Source organism: Pristiophorus japonicus, chromosome 13 (genome assembly GCF_044704955.1).
Source record: "Pristiophorus japonicus isolate sPriJap1 chromosome 13, sPriJap1.hap1, whole genome shotgun sequence".
NCBI classification, from domain to species: Eukaryota; Metazoa; Chordata; class Chondrichthyes; family Pristiophoridae; genus Pristiophorus; species Pristiophorus japonicus.
In genome coordinates this window covers 113861824-113887319 of record NC_091989.1, presented here as the reverse complement: position 1 = coordinate 113887319, position 25496 = coordinate 113861824, and the positions used below count along the sequence as shown (strand labels likewise).

The following is a 25496-nucleotide window of genomic DNA, read 5'->3' as shown; positions in this document are numbered from 1 at the left end:
ACTAGACAAGCGAAGAGACTCTTCTGATGGGGATTGAGCATGAATTAACCAGAAGCACGCTAAATGATGGGATATCAGTACATTAATTGCTCCACTCAATCTGGGGCTGCAATCGCAAGGAAAACTTCCCACACGACCTTAGCTTTTGAAATGATCATGCTTGTCTAGTTCTAAGGTTTTGTGTACTGAATTAGATCGACTTGTGTGAGTCGGATCCACAAGCAGGTAATCCCTCAGTGGACCCGTGCAGGTCGTGCATGAGGTGGCACGACACCAGTCTGATGCTCAGAAGTGCACGGTTCCTAATTCGAAGCCACATCCCTGCTAAACGGAGACGTTGGGGCCAAAATTCAGGGTCCGTGTAAGGTCCGTTACCACCGTTTTGCGGCAGCCATGCGGCGGAATCGAGTGGCCGCCGTGTTGCTGTTGATAGGCCGCCACGATCTAAATTCACCTCGGGGATTTTTCGGGCGCTCCCCACTTGCGCCTCGCTGCCGCTGACCGCTGCAAATGCATCATTCAAAGCACACACTGCCGCTCTCCGCAACTCCATCCCACGCTGCATGAAATTTACCTCAGAAAATCTTTGATCCGCTGCATGGTGCCCCCGACAGCTTTTTCTGTCGGTGCACCTTGTTTTATGTGTGTGAGCTATGGCATCACAGCCGCCCTTCAAGGGGAGGGCGCACTGCCGCAGCCGCCATTTTTCTTTTGCCAGCAAACTTCCCAATCGGCCGGACAATTATGGCCCCAGTTTTGAAAGCTTCAATTGGCGCAACATGATCAGCTTCTTTGGGGAGAGCGTTCCAGAATATCACTACCCTTTATGTGGGAAAATGCTGCTGAATTTCACTCCTGAATGGCCTGGCTCTAGTTTTAAGATTGTGGCCCTCTTGTTTTGGATTCCCCCACCGTACCTCAATTAGATCATCCCTCAACCTTCTAAACTCAAGAGAATACGAAACAAGTTTATGCAACCTGCCCTCTTAAGTTAACCCTTTAAAGCCTATCATTCTAGTGAATCTCAGCTGTACTTACTCCAAGGCCAGTATATATATCCTAAGGTTCAGTGCCCGAAACTGAAGAAGGTTGTCCAGATGGGCTCTGACTAAGGCTCTGTACAACTGCAGCATCACTGGCTCACTTTTGTATTCCAGCCTCCTTGAGATAAAGGGCAACATTCCATGAGCCTTTTGATACTTTTTGTACCTGTGCACTAGCGTTGAGTGATCTGTGTATATGGGCACCCAAATCTCTTTGTGCCATACAGTAACGTTAACAACTTCTTTCCCAAGAGGCACTGGGAGTTAAAAGCAAAACTATCAGCAGTGTGCCTGCCTTCAGCCCCAGTGAGCGCTCTGTAACCATAGCAATCACTCAGTCTTGCTTTCCCCTCTCTGTAAATGATTGTCTAAACTGATTCCTTCGGTCTTTCACACAGACTCAAATATATTCAACCAGTGAGATAATTCTCTCACTTTCCTTGTTATGTCTCTATAAATTACTGAATAAAATACATCCTGTCCTTCACATGGGCTTCACTGAATGAAAATAAAATGGAATGATACATGCTTTGCAATCCCACACACTCCTTCACTGTGAGATTCCAGGACTTCCTGGTGCCTTCATGCAAGTTGTAATGAGGCTTTCAACAGTCATTCTGGGAGTTACTTGCTCAATTTTGTACAAGGGCCCCCCACCCATGGTACCAGCACATGGAGAGGAGTTGTCAGTTTATTTCAATTTTTTGAGAAAGTAAAATGAAATTCAAACAGATACATCACATAAACAGAATACTTCATAAGTAGTAGCAGAATATGACATTGTGAATGAGTGGGAAACTCACTTGTAACAAGAGCTATCTATGGAATGAAGGGTAGCCAATGTAACCCCACTTTTTAAAAAAGGAGGGAGAGAGAAAACAGAAAATTATAGACCGGTCAGTCTGACATCGGTAGTGGGTAAAATGATGGAATCAATTATTAAGGATGTCATAGCAGCGCATTTGGAAAGAGGTGACATGATAGGTCCAAGTCAGCATGGATTTGTGAAAGGGAAATCATGCTTGACAAATCTTCTGGAATTTTTTGAGGATGTTTCCAGTAGAGTGGACAAGGGAGAACCAGTTGATGTGGTGTATTTGGACTTTCAGAAGGCTTTCGACAAGGTTCCACACAAGAAATTAATGTGCATAGTTAAAGCACATGGGATTAGGGGTAGTGTGCTGACATGGATTGAGAACTGGTTGGCAGACAGGAAGCAAAGAGTAGGAGTAAATGGGTACTTTTCAGAATGGCAGGCAGTGACTAGTGGGGTACTGCAAGGTTCTGTGCTGAGGCCACAGCTGTTTACATTGTACATTAATGATTTAGACAAGGGGATTAAATGTAGTATCTCCAAATTTGCAGATGACACTAAGTTGGGTGGCAGTGTGAGCTGCGAGGAGGATGCTATGAGGCTGCAGAGCGACTTGGATAGGTTAGGTGAGTGGGCAAATATGCATGGCAGATGAAGTCTAATGTGGATAAATGTGAGGTTATCCACTTTGGTGGTAAAAATAGTGAGACAGACTATTATCTGAATGGTGACAGATTAGGAAAAGGGGAGGTGCAACGAGACCTAGGTGTCATGGTACATCAGTCATTGAAGGTTGGCATGCAGGTACAGCAGGCGGTTAAAGAAAGCAAATGACATGTTGGTCTTTATAGTGAGGGGATTTGAGTACAGGGGCAGGGAGGTATTACTACAGTTGTACAGGGCCTTGGTGAGACCACACCTGGAGTATTGTGTACAGTTTTGGTCACCTAACTTGAGGAAGGACATTCTTGCTATTGAGGGAGTGCAGCGAAGGTTCACCAGACTGATTCTCGGGATGGCGGGACTGACATATCAAGAAAGACTGGATCAACTGGGCTTGTATTCACTGGAGTTCAGAAGAATGAGAGGGGACCTCATAGCAATGTTTAAAATTCTGAAGGGTTTAGACAGGTTAGGTGCAGGAAGAATGTTCCCAATGTTGGGGAAGACCAGAACCAGGGGTCACAGTCTAAGGATAAGGGGTAAGCCATTTAGGACCGAGATGAGGAGAAACTTCTTCACCCAGAGAGTGGTGAACCTGTGGAATTCTCTACCACAGAAAGTTGTTGAGGCCAGTTCACTAAATATATTCAAAAAGGAGTTAGATGTAGTCCTTACTACTAGGGGGATCAAGGGGTATGGCGAGAAAGCAGGAATGGGGTACTGAAGTTGCATGTTCAGCCATGAACTCATTGAATGTTGGTGCAGGCTCGAAGGGCCGAATGGCCTACTCCTGCACCTATTTTGTATGTTTCTATATTTCTAGTCTTCATGGAAGTGTTGTGGTTATGTTACTGAATTAGGAATCCAGAGGTATAAACAGAAAACGCTGGAAATACTCAGGTCAGGCAGCATCTGTGGAAAAAGAAACAGAGTTGTCATAGGCAGTGCCTCAGAATCGAGGAAGACTTGCTTCCACTCTTAACATGAGTCCTTAGGTGGCTGTATAGTCCAAAACGAGAGCCACAGTCTCTGTCACGGTGGGACAGATAGTCATTGAGGGAAAGGGTGGGTGGGACTGGTTTGCCGCACGCTCTTTCCGCTGCCTGCGCTTGATTTCTGCATGCTCTCTGACGAGACTAGAGGTGCTCAGCACCTTCCCGATGCACTTCCTCCACTTAGGGCGGTCTTTGGCCAGGGACTCCGAGGTGTTAGTGGGGATGTTGCACTTTATCAGGGAGGCTTTGAGGGTGTCCTTGTAGCGTTTCCGCTGCCCAACTTTGGCTCGTTTGCCGTGAAGGAGTTCCGAGTAGAGCGCTTGCTTTGGGAGTCTTGTGTCTGGCATGCGAACTATGTGTCCTGTCCAGCGGAACTGGTCAAGTGTGGTCAGTGCTTCAATGCTAGCGATGTTGGCCTGGATGAGGACGCTAATGTTGATGCGTCTGTCCTCCCAGGGGATTTGTAGGATCTTGCGGAGACATTGTTGGTGGTATTTCTCCAGCGACTTGAGGTGTCTGCTGTACACGATCCATGTTTCTGAGCCATACAGGAGAGCGGGTATTACTACAGCCCCATAGATCATGAGCTTGGTGGCAGTTTTGAGGGCCTGGTCTTCAAACACTCTTCCTGAAGCGGCCAAAGGCTGCACTGGCGCACTGCAGGCGGTGTTGGATCTCGTCGCCAATGCCTGCTCTTGTTGATAGGAGGTTCCCGAGATAAGGGAAGTGGTCCACGTTGTCCAGGGCTGCGCCATGGCTCTTGATGACTGGGGGGCAGTGCTGTGCAGCGAGGACGGGCTGGTGGAGGATCTTTGTCTTACTGATGTTTAGCGTAAGGCCTATGCTTTCAAACACCTCAGTAAATACGTCGACTATATCCTGGAGTTCAGCCTCTGTATGTGCGCAGACGCAGGCGTCGTCCGCGTACTGTAGCTCGACGACAGAGGTTGGAGTGGTCTTGGACCTGGCCTGGTAACGGCGAAGGTTGAACAGGTTCCCACTGGTTCTGTAGTTTAGTTCCACTCCAGCGGGGAGCTTGTCGACTGTGAGGTGGAGCGTGGCAGCGAGGAAGGTTGAAAAGAGGGTTGGGGCAATGACGCAGCCCTGCTTGACCCTGGTCCGGACGTGGATAGGTCTGTGATGGATCCGTTGGTAAGGATCACGGACTGCATGTCATCGTGGAGCAGGCAGAGGATGGTGACAAATCTTTGGGGGCATCCGAAATGGAGGAGGACGCTCCGTAGACCCCCGCGGTTGACAGTGTCACAGGTCTTTGTAAGGTCAAGGAAGGCCAGATATAAGGACTGGCGCTGTTCCCTACATTTTTCCTGCAGCTGTCGTGCTGCAAAAATCATGTCCGTTGTGCCCTTTAGGGGACGAAATCCGCACTGTGACTCTGGGAGGAGCTCTGCGGCCACAGGTAGAAGACAGTTGAGGAGGACTCGAGTGATGACTTTCCTAGTGGCTGATAGCAGGGAGATTCCTCTGTAGTTGCCGCAGTTGGACTTTGTCATGTATGTACATTCTGTTTGTAGCCACCAGATGGCGTAATTGTTGGAGGCCACTGAGCAGTGTGCACGTGGTGCTGCTCAGGTATAGAAGGCCAGCCATTTTGAGAGTTAGGCACTTTGGGCCTAAAAAAAGCAGAGCCTTGTTTAGTTAAACAGTACTCAGTTTGAACCTTTATTGCATTCATAACATTTGGCGACCGAGAATACAAGAACCTTTGTTTGCAAAATGAGCACGAATGGATTTTTAGAGCGATTCATGGAGGGAGAAGATTGGGCAGACCTTGTGAGCCGTTTGAACCAGTACTTCGTGGCCAACAAAATGAAGGGGGTCGACAATGCAGATCGGCGCCGGACCGTGTTCCTCACTGTGTGCGGTTCAAAGATCTACGGTCTGATAAAGAATCTACTCATGCCTAATGATCCAACAGAGAAAACGTACGAGGAGTTGTGTACATTGGTACGGGAGCACCTCAAGCCGGACGACTGCATCATTATCTCGAGATACAGATTTTATACACACGTTCGATCGGAGGGCCAGAGCGCTGCGGAATTCGTTGCCGACCTGAGACGTCTAGCGGGACCGTGCAAGTTCGGGACGGTGTTGGCAGACATGCTGCGGGACTTCTTTGTTATCGGTATCAACCACGAAGTGATCCTGTGCAAACTTCTGCCGGTGGAGCAGTTGGATTTAAAAAGGGCCATCCAGATCACTCAATCATGTATGATGATGGACATGAGTCTAAAGCAAATAGCGGTGAAGAACCAAACCTCGGCAAGTACTGTGAATGCGATTGATTCACCGTTCGCGAAACCTGTGACTGCCCAAAGTCCGCCAGCGGGAATGTATCGACTTCTCCATGTGGGCGTCGTGGGGGAAATCATTGGCACCAGCAGTGCCGATTTAAGCAATATAGTTGCAAAGGCTGTCTGAGAGTGGGCATCTTCAATGCAAGTGTCCGCAGATGAGCAAGCGAGCTGCGACACACCATGTGGAGGATGAGAGTCAGACTGGTGCGGATCCGGATGTCCATGTTTATGGACTATATTCCTTCATAACCAAGAGTAAACCAATTTTGATTAATGTGAAGTTTAACGGGATACCGGTATCGATGGAACTTGGCAGTTGGCGAGAGGTGGGAGCAGCGTCGGAGCGGCCGATAAAGGCCCAGCGGGAGCTCGAGGGTCAGCGGCAGTTGGCGAGAGTTGGGAGCAGCGTCGGAGCGGCCTATAAAGGCCCAGCAGGAGCTCGAGGGTCAGCGGCAGTTGGCGAGAGTTGGGAGCAGCGTCGGAGCGGCCTATAAAGGCCCAGCGGGAGCTCGAGAGTCAGCGGCAGTTGGCGAGAGGTGGGAGCAGTGTCGGAGCGGCCTATAAAGGCCCAGCGGGAGCTCGAGAGTCAGCGGCAGTTGGCGAGAGGTGGGAGCAGTGTCGGAGCGGCCTTTAAAGGCCCAGCGGGAGCTCGAGGGTCAGCGGCAGTTGGCGAGAGTTGGGAGCAGCGTCGGAGCGGCCTATAAAGGCCCAGCGGGAGCTCGAGAGTCAGCGGCAGTTGGCGAGAGGTGGGAGCAGTGTCGGAGCGGCCTATAAAGGCCCAGCGGGAGCTCGAGAGTCAGCGGCAGTTGGCGAGAGGTGGGAGCAGTGTCGGAGCGGCCTATAAAGGCCCAGCGGGAGCTCGAGAGTCAGCGGCAGTTGGCGAGAGGCGGGAGCAGTGTCGGAGCGGCCTATAAAGGCCCAGCGGGAGCTCGAGAGTCAGCGGCAGTTGGCGAGAGGTGGGAGCAGTGTCGGAGCGGCCTATAAAGGCCCAGCGGGAGCTCGAGAGTCAGCGGCAGTTGGCGAGAGGTGGGAGCAGTGTCGGAGCGGCCTATAAAGGCCCAGCGGGAGCTCGAGAGTCAGCGGCAGTTGGCGAGAGGTGGGAGCAGTGTCGGAGCGGCCTATAAAGGCCCAGCGGGAGCTCGAGAGTCAGCGGCAGTTGGCGAGAGGTGGGAGCAGTGTCGGAGCGGCCTATAAAGGCCCAGCGGGAGCTCGAGAGTCAGCGGCAGTTGGCGAGAGGTGGGAGCAGTGTCGGAGCGGCCTATAAAGGCCCAGCGGGAGCTCGAGAGTCAGCGGCAGTTGGCGAGAGGTGGGAGCAGTGTCGGAGCGGCCTATAAAGGCCCAGCGGGAGCTCGAGAGTCAGCGGCAGTTGGCGAGAGGTGGGAGCAGTGTCGGAGCGGCCTATAAAGGCGTACTTGTGCAGCTACAGCGGGGGAGAAAGCAAAATAGAAGTAGAAAGGAATCAAAAGGTGACGTCACAGTGATTGGCTGGTGATTGGTGAGTAGCTTTTCTTTTTGTTTTTTATATCAGTAAGTGAACTGTAACATTGTTATTACCAATTTAAGGGTATCTAAGGGTTAAGGCATGGCAGGAGAGATCAGTCACGTGATATGCTCCTCCTGTGCCATGTGGGAACTCAGGGACACTTCCGGTGTCCCTGACGACTACGTGTGTGAGAAGTGTGTCCGCCTTGAGCTCCTGACGGTCCGCGTTACGGAATTGGAGCTGAGGGTGGATTCACTCTGGAGCATCCACAATGCTGAGAATGACGTGAGTATCACGTGTAGTGAGTTGGTCTTACCGCAGGAGAAGGGTCCACAGCCAGATAGGGAATGGAAGACCAGCAGGAAGAGCAGTGCAAGGAAGGTAGTGCAGGGGTCCCCTGTGCTCATCCCCCTGCAAAACAGATACACTGCTTTGGGTACTGTTGGGGGGGGATGACTCATCGGGGGAGGGCAGCAGCAGACAAGTTCATGGCACCGTGACTGGCGCTGCTGCACAGGAGGGCAAGAAAAAGAGTGGGAGTGCGATAGTGATAGGGGATTCAATTGTGATGGGAATAGATAGGCGTTTCTGCGGCCACAACCGAGACTCCAGGATGGTATGTTGCCTCCCTGGTGCAAGGGTCAAGGATGTCTCGGAGCGGGTGCAGGACATTCTAAAATGGGAGGGAGAACAGCCAGTTGTCGTGGTGCACATTGGTACCAACGACATAGGTAAAAAAAGGGATGAGGTCCTACGAAACGAATTTAAGGAGCTAGGAGCTAAATTAAAAAGTAGGACCTCAAAAGTAGTAATCTCGGGATTGCTACCAGTGCCACGTGCTAGTCAGAGTAGGAATCGCAGGATAGCGCAGATGAATACGTGGCTTGAGCAGTGGTGCAGCAGGGAGGGATTCAAATTCCTGGGGCATTGGAACCGGTTCTGGGGGAGGTGGGACCAGTACAAACCGGACGGTCTGCACCTGGGCAGGACCGGAACCAATGTCCTAGGGGGAGTGTTTGCTAGTGCTGTTGGGGAGGAGTTAAACTAATATGGCAGGGGGATGGGAACCAATGCAGGGAGACAGAGGGAGACAAAAGGGAGGCAGAGGCAGGAGACGGAGGGGAGATGGGGGGGTGGTGGGGGGCGGAGAGGTCCGGGGCGGGAAACAGGAAGGGCCACTGTGCGGCAGAATTCTAAAAGGACAAAGGGTGTTAAAAAAACAAGCCTGAAGGCTTTGTGTCTTAATGCAAGGAGTATCCGCAATAAGGTGGATGAATTAACTGTGCAAATAGATGTTAACAAATATGATGTGATTGGGATTACGGAGACGTGGCTCCAGGATGATCAGGGCTGGGAACTCAACATCCAGGGGTATTCAACATTCAGGAAGAATTGAATAAAAGGAAAAGGAGGTGGGGTAGCATTGCTGGTTAAAGAGGAGATTAATGCAATAGTTAGGAAAGACATTAGCTTGGATGATGTGGAATCTATATGGGTAGAGCTGCAGAACACCAAAGGGCAAAAAATGTTAGTGGGAGTTGTGTACAGACCTTCAAACAGTAGTAGTGATGTTGGGGAGGGCATCAAACAGGAAATTAGGGGTGCATGCAATAAAGGTGCAGCAGTTATAATGGGTGACTTTAATATGCACATAGATTGGGCTAGCCAAACTGGAAGCAATACGGTGGAGGAGGATTTCCTGGAGTGCATAAGGGATGGTTTTCTAGACCAATATGTCGAGGAACCAACTAGGGGGGAGGCCATCTTAGACTGGGTGTTGTGTAATGAGAGAGGACTAATTAGCAATCTCACTGTGCGAGGCCCCTTGGGGAAGAGTGACCATAATATGGTGGAATTCTGCATTAGGATGGAGAATGATATAGTTAATTCAGAGACCATGGTCCAGAACTTAAAGAAGGGTAACTTTGAAGGTATGAGGCGTGAATTGGCTAGGATAGATTGGCGAATGATACTTAAGGGGTTGACTGTGGATGGGGAATGGCAGACATTTAGAGACCGCATGGATGAATTACAACAATTGTACATTCCTGTCTGGCGTAAAAATAAAAAAGGGAAGGTGGCTCAACCGTGGCTATCCAGGGAAATCAGGGATAGTATTAAAGCCAAGGAAGTGGCATACAAATTGGCCAGAAATAGCAGCGAACCTGGGGACTGGGAGAAATTTAGAACTCAGCAGTGGAGGACAAAGGGTTTGATTAGGGCAGGGAAAATGGAGTACGAGAAGAATCTTGCAGGGAACATTAAGGCGGATTGCTAAAGTTTCTATAGGTATGTAAAGAGAAAAAGGTTAGTAAAGACAAACGTAGGTCCCCTGCAGTCAGAATCAGGGGAAGTCATAACGGGGAACAAAGAAATGGCAGACCAATTGAACAAGTACTTTGGTTCAGTATTCACTAAGGAGGACACAAACAACCTTCCGGATATAAAAGGGGTCAGAGGGTCTAGTAGGGAGGAGGAACTGAGGGAAATCTTTATTCGTCGGGAAATTGTGTTGGGGAAATTGATGGGATTGAAGGCCGATTAAATCCCCAGGGCCTGATGGACTGCATCCCAGAGTACTTAAGGAGGTGGCCTTGGAAATAGCGGATGCATTGACAGTCATTTTCCAACATTCCATTGACTCTGGATCAGTTCCTATCGAGTGGAGGGTAGCCAATGTAACCCCACTTTTTAAAAAAGGAGGGAGAGAGAAAACAGGGAATTATAGACCGGTCAGCCTGACCTCAGTAGTGGGTAAAGTGATAGAATCAATTATTAAGGATGTCATAGCAGCGCATTTGGAAAATGGTGACATGATAGGTCCAAGTCAGCATGGATTTGTGAAGGGGAAATCATGTTTGACAAATCTTCTGGAATTTTTTGAGGATGTTTCCAGTAAAGTGGACAAAAGAGAACCAGTTGATGTGGTATATTTGGACTTTCAGAAGGCTTTCGACAAGGTCCCACACAAGAGATTAATGTGCAAAGTTAAAGCACATGGGATTGGGGGTAGTGTGCTGACGTGGATTGAGAACTGGTTGTCAGACAGGAAGCAAAGAGTAGGAGTAAATGGGTACTTTTCAGAATGGCAGGCAGTGACTAGTGGGGTACCGCAAGGTTCTGTGCTGGGGCCCCAGCTGTTTACATTGTACATTAATGATTTAGACGAGGGGTTTAAATGTAGTATCTCCAAATTTGCGGATGACACTAAGTTGGGTGGCAGTGTGAGCTGCGAGGAGGATGCTATGACGCTGCAGAGTGACTTGGATAGGTTAGGTGAGTGGGCAAATGCAAGGCAGATGAAGTATAATGTGGATAAATGTGAGGTTATCCACTTTGGTGGTAAAAACAGATAGACAGACTATTATCTGAATGGTGACAGATTAGGAAAAGGGAAGGTGCAACGAGACCTGGGTGTCATGGTACATCAGTCATTGAAGGTTGGCATGCAGGTACAGCAGGCGGTTAAGAAAGCAAATGGCATGTTGGCCTTCATAGCGAGGGGATTTGAGTACAGGGGCAGGGAGGTGTTGCTACAGTTGTACAGGGCCTTGGTGAGGCCACACCTGGAGTATTGTGTACAATTTTGGTCTCCTAACTTGAGGAAGGACATTCTTGCTATTGAGGGAGTGCAGCGAAGATTCACCAGACTGATTCCCGGGACGGTGGGACTGACCTATCAAGAAAGACTGGATCAACTGGGCTTGTATTCACTGGAGTTCAGAAGAATGAGAGGGGACCTCATAGAAACGTTTAAAATCCTGACAGGTTTAGACAGGTTAGATGCAAGAAGAATGTTCCCAATGTTGAGGAAGTCCAGAACCAGGGGTCACAGTCTAAGGATAAGGGGTAAGCCATTTAGGACCGAGATGAGGAGAGACTTCTTTACCCAGAGAGTGGTGAACCTGTGGAATTCTCTGCCACAGAAAGTGGTTGGGGCCAATTCACTAAATATATTCAAAAGGGAGTTAGATGAAGTCCTTACTACTTGGGGGATCAAGGGGTATGGCGAGAAAGCAGGAAGGGGGTACTGAGGTTTCATGTTCAGCCATGAACTCATTGAATGGCGGTGCAGGCTAGAAGGGCTGAATGGCCTGCTCATGCACCTATTTTCTATGTTTCTATGAACTGGACATGGGGTCGAGTCAATCAATCATGAACGAGAGGGCATTTAATAAGCTGTGGGATACTAAGACTGTGAGGCCCAGGCTGAGCCCTGTTAACGCCAAGTTGCGCACGTACACCAAATAACGGATAAAGGTGATTGGTAGTGCACAAATTAATGTGTCATATAACGGTGCGGTTCACGAGTTACCGCTGTGGATTGTTCCAGGCAATGGCCCAACGCTGCTTGGCAGGAGCTGGTTGGAAAAAATCAGATGCGACTGGAACGACATAAAGGCGTTGTCATCGGAGGAATATACAAATGGCCAAGTATTGAGCAAGTTCCTCTCGCTGTTCGAACCGGGTATCGGCAACTTCACAGGAGCCAAGGTGCCGATCCACGTGGACTCAGATGCAAGACACGTCTATCATAAATTTCGGGCAGAACTGTATATGATGAGGGAGAAGGTCGAAATTGAACTGGACTCCAGCGTGAAGGGATCATATCACCAGTCGAATTTAATTAATAGGCCAGCCCTATTGTTCCTGTGCTGAAAAGTGATGGCACAGTCAGAATCTGTGGAGATTACAAGGCTCTGATCAACAGGGTTTCGATACAAGATCAGTACCCATTACTGAAGGCTGATAACTTGTTTGCGATGCTAGCCGGAGGGAAGTAGTTCACAAAACTGGACTTGACGTTGGCCTATATGACACAGGAGTTGGTCGAGACATCGAAGAGACTTACGTGCATTAACATGCAAAAAGCACTGTTTATTTACCACAGGTGCCCTTTCGGAATTCTCTTGGCTGCAGTAATATTATGGAAAGTCTACTGAAGTCCGTTCCCAGAACCGTCGTGTTCCAAGATGACTTCCTGATCACGGGTCATGACTCCAAATAACATCTGAACAACCTGGAAGAGGTTCTACTGCATTTGGATAGAGTGGGACTCAGACTGAAATGCTCGAAATGTGTCTTCATGGCACCGGAGGTCTAATTCCTCGGGAGAAAAATTGCTGCTGATGGTATCAGACCTACTGACGTGAAAACCAAGGCCATCAAGAATGCACCCAAGCCGCAGAATGTGACGAAGCTGCGTTCGTTCCTGGGTCTACTTAACTAATTTGGTAACTTCCTACCTAAATTGAGCACCTTACTAGAACCACTGCACATGCTATTGAGAAAAGGTGACAACTGGGTGTGGGATGCATCACAAGACAGAACTTTTGAGAAAGCCACCAATCTGCTTTGCTCAAACAAGCTGCTGGTACATTATGACCCATGTAAACGTTTAGTTTTGGCCTGTGACGCATTGTCATATGGAATTGGAAGCATAGTCCTAAAGCCAATGAGTCGGAGAAACTTCAACCTGTCGCGTATGCATTCAAAAGTTTGTCTAAAGCAGAAAGAGCCTGCATCATGTAGAAAAAGAAGCTTTAGCATGTGTGTACGGTGTTAAAAAAATGCATCATAGAATTAGGGACTGATCAGAAGCCACTCATTTTGTTGTTTTCCGAGAGCAAAGGTATCAATACCAATGCTTCATCTCGCATCCAAAGGTGGGCACTGACATTATCTGCCTATGATTACGTCATTCGCCATAGACCTGGCACAGAGAATTGTGCCGATGCTTTGAGCTGGTTGCTGTTGCTCACACCGGAGGTGGAAATGCCACAACCGGCGAATCTAATGTTAATCATGGATGCTTTTGAGAGTGAAGGAACCCCTGTCACGGCTCAACAAGTTAAGACCTGGACCAGCCAGGACCCGATTTTATCGGTGGTAAAGGGTTGCATCCTCAAAGGGGATTGGTCTGTCATACCTAAGCAAATGTGCGAGGCGGCCAAACCGTACATTCGTCGCAAGGATGAACTGTCTATCCAAGCAGATTGCATAATGGGGGGCAATCACGTTGTAATGCCCAAGAAAGGGAGAGAGAAGTTTGTGCGTGAGTTACACAGCACATATCCGGGTATAGTGATGATGAAGGCTATCGCCAGGTCCCACGAATGGTGGCCAGGAATTGATTCTAAGCTGGAAGCATGCGTGCATCAATGCAACACTTGCATGCAGCTCAGCAAAGCACCAGCGGAATCGCCGCTGGGTCTGTGTTCGTGACCATCCAAACCTTGGTCCAGAGTCCATGTAAATTTTGCAGGTCCCTTCCTGGGCAAGATGTTTTTAGTGGTGGTGCTTATTCGAAGTGGATAGACTGCATAATCATGTCATCCAGTACATCCACAGCAACCATAGAGAATCTCAATGTCATGTTCGCAACACATGGTCTGCTTGACATCGTGGTGAGCGTCAATGGGTCGTGCTTCACCTGGCAGGAGTTTGTGAAACTTAATGGCATAAAACATGTAGGATCAGCATCGTTGAAGCCTGCGTCCAATGGGCAAGCTGAACGTGCAGTACAAATTATCAAGTAAAGCATGAGGAGAGTAACCCAAGGGTCACTGCAGACCCGCTTGTCCTTCATACTGCTGAGTTACAGGACAAGACCCCACTCACAGAGGTCTTGCCTGCTGAACTCATGATGAAAAGAGGTCTTAAGACTAAGCTATCTCGTGTACACCCGGATTTAAATAATCATGTTGAATACAGAAGACAAAGTCAACAAGGGTACCACAATCGCGCAACTGTATCACGCGAGATTTCAGTTAATGATCCTGTATATATGCTGAACTATGGTCAGGGTCCCAAATGGATTGCTGGTATGGTCATGACCAAGGAGGGCAACAGAGTATTCGTTATTAAGCTCAAGAATGGGCAAACTTGCAGGAAACACATAGATCAGACAAAGCTGAGGCACACAGACGAGCCAGAACAGTCGGACGAAGAAACCATCGACGACCAACCAACCTACCAGCAGCCTTCAGTGGACTCGAGTCATCAGTGAACCCGGAATTTCCATCATGGACCCGTTCAATAAAAATGGACTTGCAATTCCTGACATGGCCACTGCCACCCCCAACAAGTCAGCCATCCAGCCATCAGCCACAACAGACCACGCACACTCACCCAAGGCTGGAATCGAACTGAGACAGTCAACCCAGGAACACAAAGCACCGGACCATCTCAACCTGTGAAAGACTGTGATAAGATCTCAGAGGGGGGTATTGTCATGTATGCATATTCTGTTTGTAGCCACCAGATGGCATCAATGTTGGAGGCCACTGAGCAGCACGCACATGGTGCTGCTCTGATATAAAAGGCCAGCCATTTTCAGAGTCAGGCACTTTGGGCCGAAATAAAGTAAAGCTCAGGTTGTTTCTTGCTTAGTTAAACAGTACTCAGTTTGAACCTTTACATAACAGAGTTGTCCCCTTTTTTAAAGATAGTCATGCTCACTGCATCTCTGAGATCTCCCGGCATGCTCTCCTCCCTCCAGATGAGAGAGATGAGATCATGTATTCGCGCCAGTAGTGCCTCTCCGCCATACCTCAGTGCCTCAGCGGGGATTCCATCCACTCCCATAGCCTTGTTTTTAAGCTGTTTTATGGCTTTTTCTACCTCGTGCAGTGCAGGTCAGGCAGCATCTGTGGAAAAAGAAAGAGAGTTAACGTTTCAGGTCGATGACCTTTTCTCAGAACTGGAAAATGTTACAAACTAACAGGTTTTAAGCAGAGCCAGGGAAATGAGGGAGGGTCTGTGATAGGGTGGAAGGCAGGAGTGATGAAATAGCAAAAGGGATGATGGTGCGAGGCAAAAGGAGATGATAATGGGAAAAGTAAAGAAACAAAAGATGGGACTAGAGTATAATCACAACCAGCACCTGCTGTCCGATAAAGTGGTTATCATTTAAAATCGTTCAACCCAAAGTTTGTAAAGTGCTTAATCGAAAGATGAGGTGCTTATCCTCGTGCTTCTGGTGAGCTTCATTGGAAGAGTGTAAGTGGCCGAGGACAGAGAGGTCAGAGTGGGACAGAGAATTAAAGTGACAGGCGACCAGAAGCTCAGGGTCACCATTGTGGGCTGAACACTGAACGGAGGTGTCCAGCAAAAAATAGGTCACCCAATCTGCGTTTGGTCTCCCCAGTGTAGAGGAGACTGCATCATGAGCAGCAAATACAAAATATTACATTGAAAAAAATACAAGTAAATCGCTGTTTCACCTGGATAGTGGGAAGGGAGGAGGTAAAAGGGCAGGTGTTGCATTTCCTGTGCTTGCATGGGAAAGTGCCATGGGAAGGGGAGGGGGTGTTGGGGATGACTGCAGAATGGGCCAGGGTGTCGTGGAGGGAGCGGTCCCTTAGGAAAGCTGAGAGGGGAGGGGAAGATGTGATTGGTGGTAGGATCACGCTGGAGATGGTGGAAATGGCGGAGGATGATCCATTGAATGTGGAGGCTGGAGGGGTGGAAGGTGAGGACAAGGGGGAACCCTGTTGTGGTTCTGGGAGGGAGGGGAAGGGATGAGAGCAGAGGTGCGGGAAATGGGATGGACATGGTTGAGAGCCATGTTAACCACGGTAAAGGGGAATCCTCGGTTGAGGAAAAAGGAAGACATATTGGACGCACTGGAGAGAAGGCAGCATCGTCAGAATGCTGTGCTCCTCTCCCCACAGATGTTGCCTGACCTGCTGAGTATTTCCAGCATTTTCTGTTTATATTTCAGATTTCCAGCGTCTGCAGTATTTTGCCTTTGTATTAGTAGTCCAAGGACCTGGACTGTTAATCCATGAGCCCTAATCCCAGGTTGAGAATTAGAATTCAGTTTTGAAAATTGGTGGAAATCAAAAGCTGGGTTCAGCAGTGACCATGACACTAAGATTGTTGTAAAAATCCAAATGGTCAACTCAACCTAACAATATCCTGTGGGTAAGGAAACCAAGTACCTACCAGGAACTGGATTGAGCCTTTCCAAAAGCTATTTCAGTTTTGGACCATCACGTGCAGTTAGAGAGAGATTGTTGACAAGATTTGGGCAATGTTTCTGGATATACCATCCATTCATTTCTCCAATATAAGTCGAGCCTAGAGCATTTGCTGCATTCATAAATATAGGATAGTACTCAATGTAAACCATTCTTGTGTTAGTGTTAGTGTTTATAAGAATCACTCAACACTCAGAGTCGGTTCCAACGCTAGTGCGGCCTTTATTTACGCCAGCGGGGAGGAAATCACAAGACTGAGTCCAGGCTTCTCTCCGCTGAACAAAGGGTTTCATGGATCTTTATATGTTTTACAACAGTTTACTACAGTTACATACAACAGTTTACTACAGTTACATTAGACCAATAGCGTTAGTCTCTAAATGTAAAGTGGCTCATGTGTTGCCAAGAGATGTGTTGCTAAGGGGTGTGTTGCTAGGGATGACTCATGTGTTTTGTAACATGGCCTGGGCCTCTCTTATCTTACTGTCCTTGGATGCTGGCATTGGGTAGCCTCCTTATCTCCATCCTGCTACAGAGCCGTATTGTTACTAGAACATTTGGTCCTGAGGCCTAGCTGATTAGAGACACCTGCAGAGCTTGCTTGCTGGTCCTGTGTGTGGGAAACAACAAGTATCAGTCTCCAGGAATGCGGTCTATTTCAGCTAACATAAATCCCTTGAGGCTTCACTGGTAGACATTATATGGTACAAGTTACATATTTAATTCTAACCTTATCCTACAGGTGTATTTCTAACCATATCCTACAGGTGCCGTTGCCCTAGGGTGCCTAATACCTACAACAATTCCCTCCTTTCGGTAAGCGGACTAGTCCTAGTCCCCCTTTAACCGACCGCCCTACTTATGTTAGATTTTGTGCACGGCCCGGTACTCCCTGCCTCAACGTGCTGGTCAGTCACGTGGTTTCAGGAGTCCCGGTTGCTTGGATCAAATTGACTAAGGTCAAATCCTCCTTCTCCTTTATTAGACAGGCTTGTTTAGTATTTGGGGACCGGTCATGGGTCCCTCTTCGTTGTGCATGGTGCCTGCATGCCTGGCAGGCCGTTATGCCCCATGTTATTGCTAAGATCAATTGTATCCCGACCAGTATGTGTGAAATTATACGAATCCAAGGATGGGTGTTCACATTTATTCCCCAGTCCCAGACCTTTCTCCACCAACTCTGACTTTGTAAGTCTATTTCGATATCTTCTTCCAGTACTTTGATTTTAATTTGCAGTTGGTGGTAGAGCTTTACGGATTGACCCACACCGAGCATCAATTCTCGTAATACTTCGGTTAGATGTGGGATAGGGACCTGCTCTGGCTTGTCATAATCCTGCAAATGATCATGGAGCTGATCGGTTACATCAATAGCTTCGGGCTTCCGGCGCCTAACCTGGGTGATATGTGCCTGCCCGATCGTGTCAGGTCGTAGTGGCGTAAAGCAAAAGTTTGGCTGTGGTATCGGGCACTGCAGGTCATTATACTGGTATGAACGCTCTGTGGTAGAGACGCAGTATCGTCCCTTCCCTCCGTAGCCTGCTCTCGCGAAGTGCCTGTATGCGGGCACTATTTCTAGTATGCATCCGTCGGTGTTGTCCAGGGTACGTGCCTGTCGCAGGGCTATCCATATTACGAGGAGTGCCGTTCATATTCCCATTCTGGTAGGTATTATCTGTAATTTTAAACAGACGGTCTGGTCGTGACCAGGGGTTAGGTTTTGCTCTACGAGTATCCCTGTCACCCTGCGAAATCAGAAGCACAAGGTTATAACCGAACCATTTCGAGTTAAATCTGTGGGGCGTGCGCTCGTGTCTTTACCCACTTAAATATTACCCAAACTCCTATTATGACCAAGGCCAAAGCTATTCCTCCGAACATCGTTGTCTGCTTTACCGTTAGGTTGGGTTTGTGGACTACACCTACTCACCGTGGGGTACTTTGGCTCTATTGCCATCGGTGATGGTGCTATGGCTGCGCACTGCACTATCCGTCTAGTCCCGTTTTTTTTTTAAACATCTCTTCCAGCCTGTTTATCTTAGCTTTTAACTCTTCAATTTGTTTTATTTCTTTATTGTATCAGGCAAGTATTATTACATAAGCTAGTTCTGTTTTTATTTTTGTTTCCTCTGTTAGGTGAGTCTTTTTTTTTCCTATTAAGAAATCCAAACTAATAATGTTCAGTATAAAACGGCTGTCAATGGAAAGGGTTAACTCCTTTCCAGGTTTGTAAGAAGACCTGATGTCATTACGTGACTTCACGTAATCATTTGAAAAAAAAAGTCTTTGTGCCTTCAAAACTTGCTTAGAAATTAGGAATCCGTTAAACAGCATAAATTTTAGAGTAAACTCCAATGTTTTCTTAACTTCTAATTCAAGTACTTGCCAAAGAAATCTTTTTTTTTTTAAATTGATATAAAACGAGACCACACATTTTTAATAGCAATATTGTTTACTGAAATTCAATTTTTTTTTTAAATTTCTCTCTTTCTCCTCGTTATCTTCAAAACCCTCCTGCTTGTTTAGACTGTACGGGACTTTTCTTGATAAACACTGTCCATTTTGGAAATTAGGTTTTGTATTTTACACGGAGGGCCCGTAACTCCATAAAGTTGTTAATCTTTATTTAAAACTTTTTTTTTTTGCTAGAAGCTCTCTTAAAAGGCATTCTTTATCTCATTCCGAGACTAAATTTATGTCTTTCCACCCAATGTAATTAATCATTGCATGTTTTCTTTCGACAAGTAAATTCTTTTTTTAACCATCGGGACCATGTATTTTTTATCTTTTGCTCAACAAACCTATCCTTTGTACATTTCTGAGCTCCGTAACTTATCATCCGAATAAATCCACACCTGCGTTTCTAACTTAAATGTCTTAAAACTTCCCCCATACAGGACAACACTGCAAAGGGTTAAAAAAAACTTTCACTCTGTTTCTAAAATAAACAGACACTTGCATTCCTCTGCCAACCAGGCTTTCGGAACATGAAAACATAAAAAATTCATTCCGCAGTCAAAAATCACACAGGCACTTCTCATCTAAAACAGACGTTCACAAAAGTCTCTCTTCTTTCCTATTGTTTTGGCCAGCTCTATTCCTCTTCCATACTTCACTTAAGACAATCACCGTCAGTTTTTTTTTATTGATTAACTTCCTATGTTAATTTACATGGGCTCGCAGTATTAGTTTCTTTTGCTTTTCCACCAGATGGCAGGTAATGGACCCTTCTGATCCCCACTCGAGTTTACTTGCATTCATGGCCATTCCTGGGTAGGACTAGATCCGTTAGGTATCTACTCTCAGAGGTCCGCTTTCTGCCTAGCGTTACTTGTAGTAGACCGTCTCCTAACTACTGTCAGTTCACAAGTTCTGCTGTTACACAGACTTATATCATTCTTAAAACGCGTTTAAGCAATTCCCGCAGTGCTTGCGTTAACCTTAACGGCTACCTACCACCGCTCTTGCCCGTTGGTCCGACCCTGTTCACAGGTTTGGATTCCGTTAGCCGCTGTACACCGCTTGGTTCTACCCCGGGGTATATCTCAAATTACACTACTGGGTCCGGAAGATGTCTTTCAGTATCACGATCCCACGGTCCAAGTGTGTTCCCGGCACCTACTTAATTCCTGGCCGTCACGTGGGACTAAAGTCCTCTTAATTCAGGCTCAGGCTAGGTGTTTGAGATATTGGACCGTCTCCTCGTGTCGATCAACCAGCATCCACCTTCCGCACCCTTTATAATTAAAAATCGTTTTTTATACTCACCCGGGTTTTTCCAAGGGCGTCCAGCGACGCCGAAATCCTGTTCGTGATGCCACTGTTAGTGTTAGTGTTTATCAGAAGAATCACTCAACACTCAGAGTCGGTTCCAATGCCAGTGCGGCCTTTATTTACGCCAGCGGGGAGGAAATCACAAGACTGAGTCCAGACTTCTCTCCGCTGAACAAAGGGTTTCATGGATCTTTATATGTTTTACAACAGTTACATACAACAGTTTACTACAGTTACATTAGACCAGTAGCGTTAGTCTCTAAATGTAAAGTGGCTCATGTGTTGCCAAGAGATGTGTTGCTAAGGGGTGTGTTGCTAGGGATGACTCATGTGTCTTGTAACATGGCCTGGGCCTCTCTTATCTTACTGTCCTTGGATGCTGGCATTGGGTAGCCTCCTTATCTCCATCCTGCTACAGAGCCGTATTGTTACTAGAACATTTGGTCCTGAGGCCTAGCTGATTAGAGACACCTGCAGAGCTTGCTTGCTGGTCCTGTGTGTGGGAAACAACAAGTATCAGTCTCCAGGAATGCGGTCTATTTCAGTTAACATAAATCCCTTGAGGCTTCACTGGTAGACATTTTATGGCACAAGTTACATATTTAATTCTAACCTTATCCTACAGGTGCCATTGCCCTAGGGTGCCTAATACCTACAACACTTGGCATCACATAGTTCTGAATGCAGTGGTAACACCAGGCTCAAGAGGATGGCTCACTGAAGGGTAATGGCATTAATCTGGCCATTTCTTTCTCGGTTCTTATGAGTGCTGTTTGTTTTCTCATCAGGGAGGCGTCTGCTTCGACCTCACAAAGATGGATAAAATCGTGGAGCTGAATATGTTGGACTTTGATGTAACAGTGGAGCCAGGAGTCACCAGAATAGGCCTCGATAACCAGCTACGAGGCAGCGGCCTCTGGTTTCCAGTTGGTAAGTTTGGTGTAATTGGATCCATGAAACCGACCCTTAGGGCCAGACTTTCCCTACAGGCCCTCAATGCCCGATTGCCCGCTGAGAAGCAACGGCGAAAAAAAGCTGGCGAGAATTTCCATTTTAAAGATAAAAGTAAGTAGAACTAATCACCCGGCAAGAAAATGTTCATTGCACACTCATTCGCGGCGGTTTTCAGGGCGGGTAAGTACAAAGTTAGACAAAAGGGCGGTCATTACTGGAATGAACGTTAAGTAGTGAAATTTAGTCCGAGATTGTGGGTACGGCCCAACACATGCAAAGCATTCCCAAGACAGTTTTAACTCTAATCGCCGTGGTAAAATTAAAAAAAAATAATTAAATAACCTTGTACTTACCTTTCTTTGCAGGGTCTCCCCTTACCGCCCTGTTTAAGCAGCTTTTACAGGGTGGTTCTCTTGGCGATCTGGACGTCAGCGGTTGAGCCCAAACTTATACCCTGGCAGTTGTTCTCAGCGTTGCACGTGGGCGGTTTGGTCCCAGCGGGCGGCTTCAGATGTGGGTGATAATGTTCAAAAACTTACATGGAAACTCTCGCCGGGCGAAAAACCAGCTGTAGCGCCGAGAAAATCGGCAACAATGAAGCCAAAAATCTGGCCCTTAGGGTTGAGCAACTTAGGACACCTGACCTCACTACCTGGTGTGGTTGATACCAATCCACTTCCGCAGAATCGAGTAATTGTTTTGAAACTTTACGCAAAATAGATTGGCAGCTTATTGGTAGGAAAGTGACTTCCCCACGGCGTGACCTCCCGTGAATTCCTACATTCACTTCACAAAGCTCAATTTTGCCGGCCGAGCACCATTATTTTGCCCAAGGAGCCCCGCAGTATCTGTGGCTGAAACACTCATCCATCCCTTTGTTACCTCCAGGCTTGACTATTCCAATGCTCTCCTGGCTGGCCTCCTGTCTTCCACCCACCGTAAACTTGATCTCGCTTATCCTAACTTGCACCAAGTCCCGTTCACTCATCACCCCTCTGCTCGCTGACATTAAACTGAGGCCTCATCTGCCCTCTCAGGTGGTTGTAAAAGATCGCATGGCACTATTTCGAAAAGAGATTATCCTGGCCATTATCACATTGGTGTTTGTGGGAGCTTGCTGTGCGCAAATTAGCTGCTGCCAGACTATACTTCAAAAAGGTACTTCATTGCCTGTAAAGCGGTTTGGGACAACTGAAGTCATGAAAGGCGCTATAATAATGCAAATCTTTCATTCTTTGTAAGTGGGATGATGATGTGTTTTATAATGAGTAAAGCCACGGGAAGTCTATTAGTAAAGTCAGAAAAGAAAAGTGTCATTTAACGCTGGTCCCAAGAACTTTCTTTGCAAAGGCAGCACTCCTGTTATTACCAGGAAAAGCTAGTAAATCATCCAGCTCGTGAGAGATATTTCCAAACACTGATTAGATAAGATGCAGCCATTGGGTATATACACAACACATGGTTTTAATATACTACTGGTCTGCTTAGTGTCCAACAATTTACATTAGATTATCTCAGTTGTCATTATAGTACAGAAACCTTTACCGGCTGAAATTAATTACTTGTTTCTTTTTTTTTAAAATAGTATATCTTCCCTCACATTTCATGCTCTTTATTTAGGCGACTCAATCCCAATCAGCATTAAATTATCTTCAAACTTGTAAACCTTTGAGAAGTAAAAAGTCAAAAATCCTGTTACCCTGCCAGCTGTTTAGTCTCAGTCAAGTAAATGATCTGTATCGGAATGTCAGCATAGGCCAAGCCCAACACAGGCCGGGAAATCGATGAACTTCTTGAATTTTCAGCATTGGAAGCAGGAGACTAACTGATGTAGGGCTGTCTTATTTCATTTCTTAGATTTTTAGAGCGATTCGTGGAGGGAGAAGATTAGGCAGACTTTGTGAGCTGTTTGAACCAGTACTTCGTGGCCAACAAAATGAAGGGGGTCGACGATGAAGATCGGCGCCGGGCCGTGTTCCTCACAGTGTGTGGTTCAAAGATCGACAATCCAATAAAGAATCTACTCATGCCTAGTGATCCAACAGAGAAAATGTACGAGGAGTTGTGTACATTGGTACAGGAGCACCTCAAGCCTGATGACGGCATCATCATCTCGAGATACAGGTTTTATACACGCGTTTGATCGGAGGGCCAGAGCGTGGCGGAATTCGTTGCCAACCTGAGACGTCCAGCGGGACCGTGCAAGTTCGGGACGGTGTTGGCAGACATGCTGCGGGACTTCTTTGTTATCATAACATAAGAATTAGGAACAGGAGTAGGCCATCTAGCCCCTCGAGCCTGCTCCGCCATTCAACAAGATCATGGCTGATCTGGCCGTGGACTCAGCTCCACTTACCTGCCCTCTCCCCGTAACCCTTAATTCCCTTATTGGTTAAAAATCTATCTATCTGTAATTTGAATACATTCAATGAGCTAGCCTCAACTGCTTCCTTGGGCAGAGAATTCCACAGATTCACAACTCTCTGGGAGAAGAAATTCCTTCTCAACTCGGTTTTAAATTGGCTCCTCCGTATTTTGAGGCTGTGCCCCCTAGTTCTAGTCTCCCCGACCAGTGGAAACAACCTCTCTGCCTCTATCTTGTCTATCCCTTTCATGATTTTAAATGTTTCTATAAGATCACCCCTCATCCTTCTGAACTCCAACGAGTAAAGACCCAGTCTACTCAATCTATCACCATAAGGTAACCCCCTCATCTCCGGAATCAGCCACGTGAATCGTCTCTGTACCCCCTCCAAAGCTAGTATATCCTTCCTTAAGTAAGGTGACCAAAACTGCATGCAGTACTCCAGGTGCGGCCTCACCAATACCCTCTACAGTTGCAGCAAGACCTCCCTGCTTTTGTATTCCATCCCTCTTGTAATGAAAGGGTTCTTAAAGGAACAAATTGCATTATAATTCATAAATTGTTCAGGAAATAAATAAAGGGCAATCATTTAGATCAGTCTCCTGGTTAAGAACATAATAGGAACAGGAGTAGGCCATTTGGCCCCTCAAGCCTGCTCCGCCATTTAATAAGATCATGGCTGATCTGATCTTGGACTCAGCGCCACTTCCCTGCCTGCTCCCCATAACCCTTCACTCCCTTATTGCTCAAAAATCTGTCTATCTCCGCCTTAAATATATTCAATGACCCAGTCTCCATGGCCCTCTGGGGCAGAGAATTCCATAGATTTACGATCCTCAGAGAAGAAATTCCTCCTCATCTCAGTTTTAAGTGGGCGGCCCCCCCTTATTCTGAAACTATGTTCCCTAGTTTCCCCTATGATTGGAAATATCCTCTCTGCATCCACCTTGTCAAGCCCCCTCATTATCTTATATGTTTCGATAAGATCACCTCTCATTCTTCTGAACTCCAATGAGTATAGGCCCAACCTACTTAACCTTTCTTCATAAGTCAACCCCCTTACCTTCGGAATCAACCTAATGAATCTTCTCTGAACAACCTCCAATGCAAGTATATCTTTTTAAAGACAATCATTTATAATTACGATGCACAATTTCTATTACTATTGAAATGAAAACTACAGGAATAATCCAGCCAGGGGCAGACAGTGCACCTCCGCACATAGAATATGTTGACTGTGTGCAACTCTTAGGTGAGACCAGCCATCAGTGACTTGTTTACCCAACACCAACAACTTGTATTTATATAGCGCCTTTAATGCAGCAAAATTTCCCAAAGCCCTTCAGAGGAGCGTTATCAAACAAAATTTGACACCGAGCCACATAGGAGCTATTAGGACGTGGCCAAAAGCTTGGTCAAAGAGTTGGTTTTCAGCAGCATCTTAAAAGAGGAAGGAGAAGTAGAGAGGCGGAGAGGTTTAGGGAGGAATTTCCGGAGCTTAGGGCCTCGGCAACTGAAAGCACGGCCGTGAATTGTGGAGCGAAGAAAATCGGGGATGCGCAAGAGGCCAGAATTGGAGGACCACAGAGATCTCAAAGGGTTGTAGGGCTGGAGGAGCTTACAGAGATAGGGAGGGAGGGGCCATGGAGAGATTTGAACTCTAAAGGATGAAAATTTTAAAATCGAGGCGTTGCCAGGTCAGCGAGCATGGATGAACGGGACTTGGTGCACCTCCTGATTGGGATGTTGCTCTGAATACAGGAACCCCATAAAAAAATGAGGGATGAGGTAGAATGGTCTGAAGATGAGTTGGGTTCAGGTGACTCCAGACTTGTTATGTATGCAATAAATGTTCAAACTGAGTACTGTTAACTAAGCAAGGTACAACCTTGCTTCTGCTTTATTTAGGCCCAAAGTGCCTGACTCACAAAATGGCTGGCCTTTTATATCAGAGCAGCACCATGTGCCTGCTGCTCAGTGGCCTCCAACAATGACACCATCTGGTGGCTACAAACAACATGTACATACATGACAATACCCTCCTCTGAGATCTTATCACAGTCTTTCACAGGTTTAGATGGTCCGGTGCTTTACGCTCCCGGG

General features: G+C 47.0%; 1 protein-coding gene across 1 annotated transcript in view; it reads left to right on the top strand.

Annotated features, from left to right (window-relative positions):
- ldhd (lactate dehydrogenase D) overlaps window positions 1-25496 on the top strand; it is an 87478-nt gene that overhangs the window by 9642 nt on the left and 52340 nt on the right. Inside the window, exon 4 of the mRNA XM_070897900.1 lies at window positions 20863-21004. Coding sequence (XP_070754001.1) covers window positions 20863-21004 — 142 coding nt within the window. The remainder of the gene's footprint in view (window positions 1-20862; window positions 21005-25496) is intronic.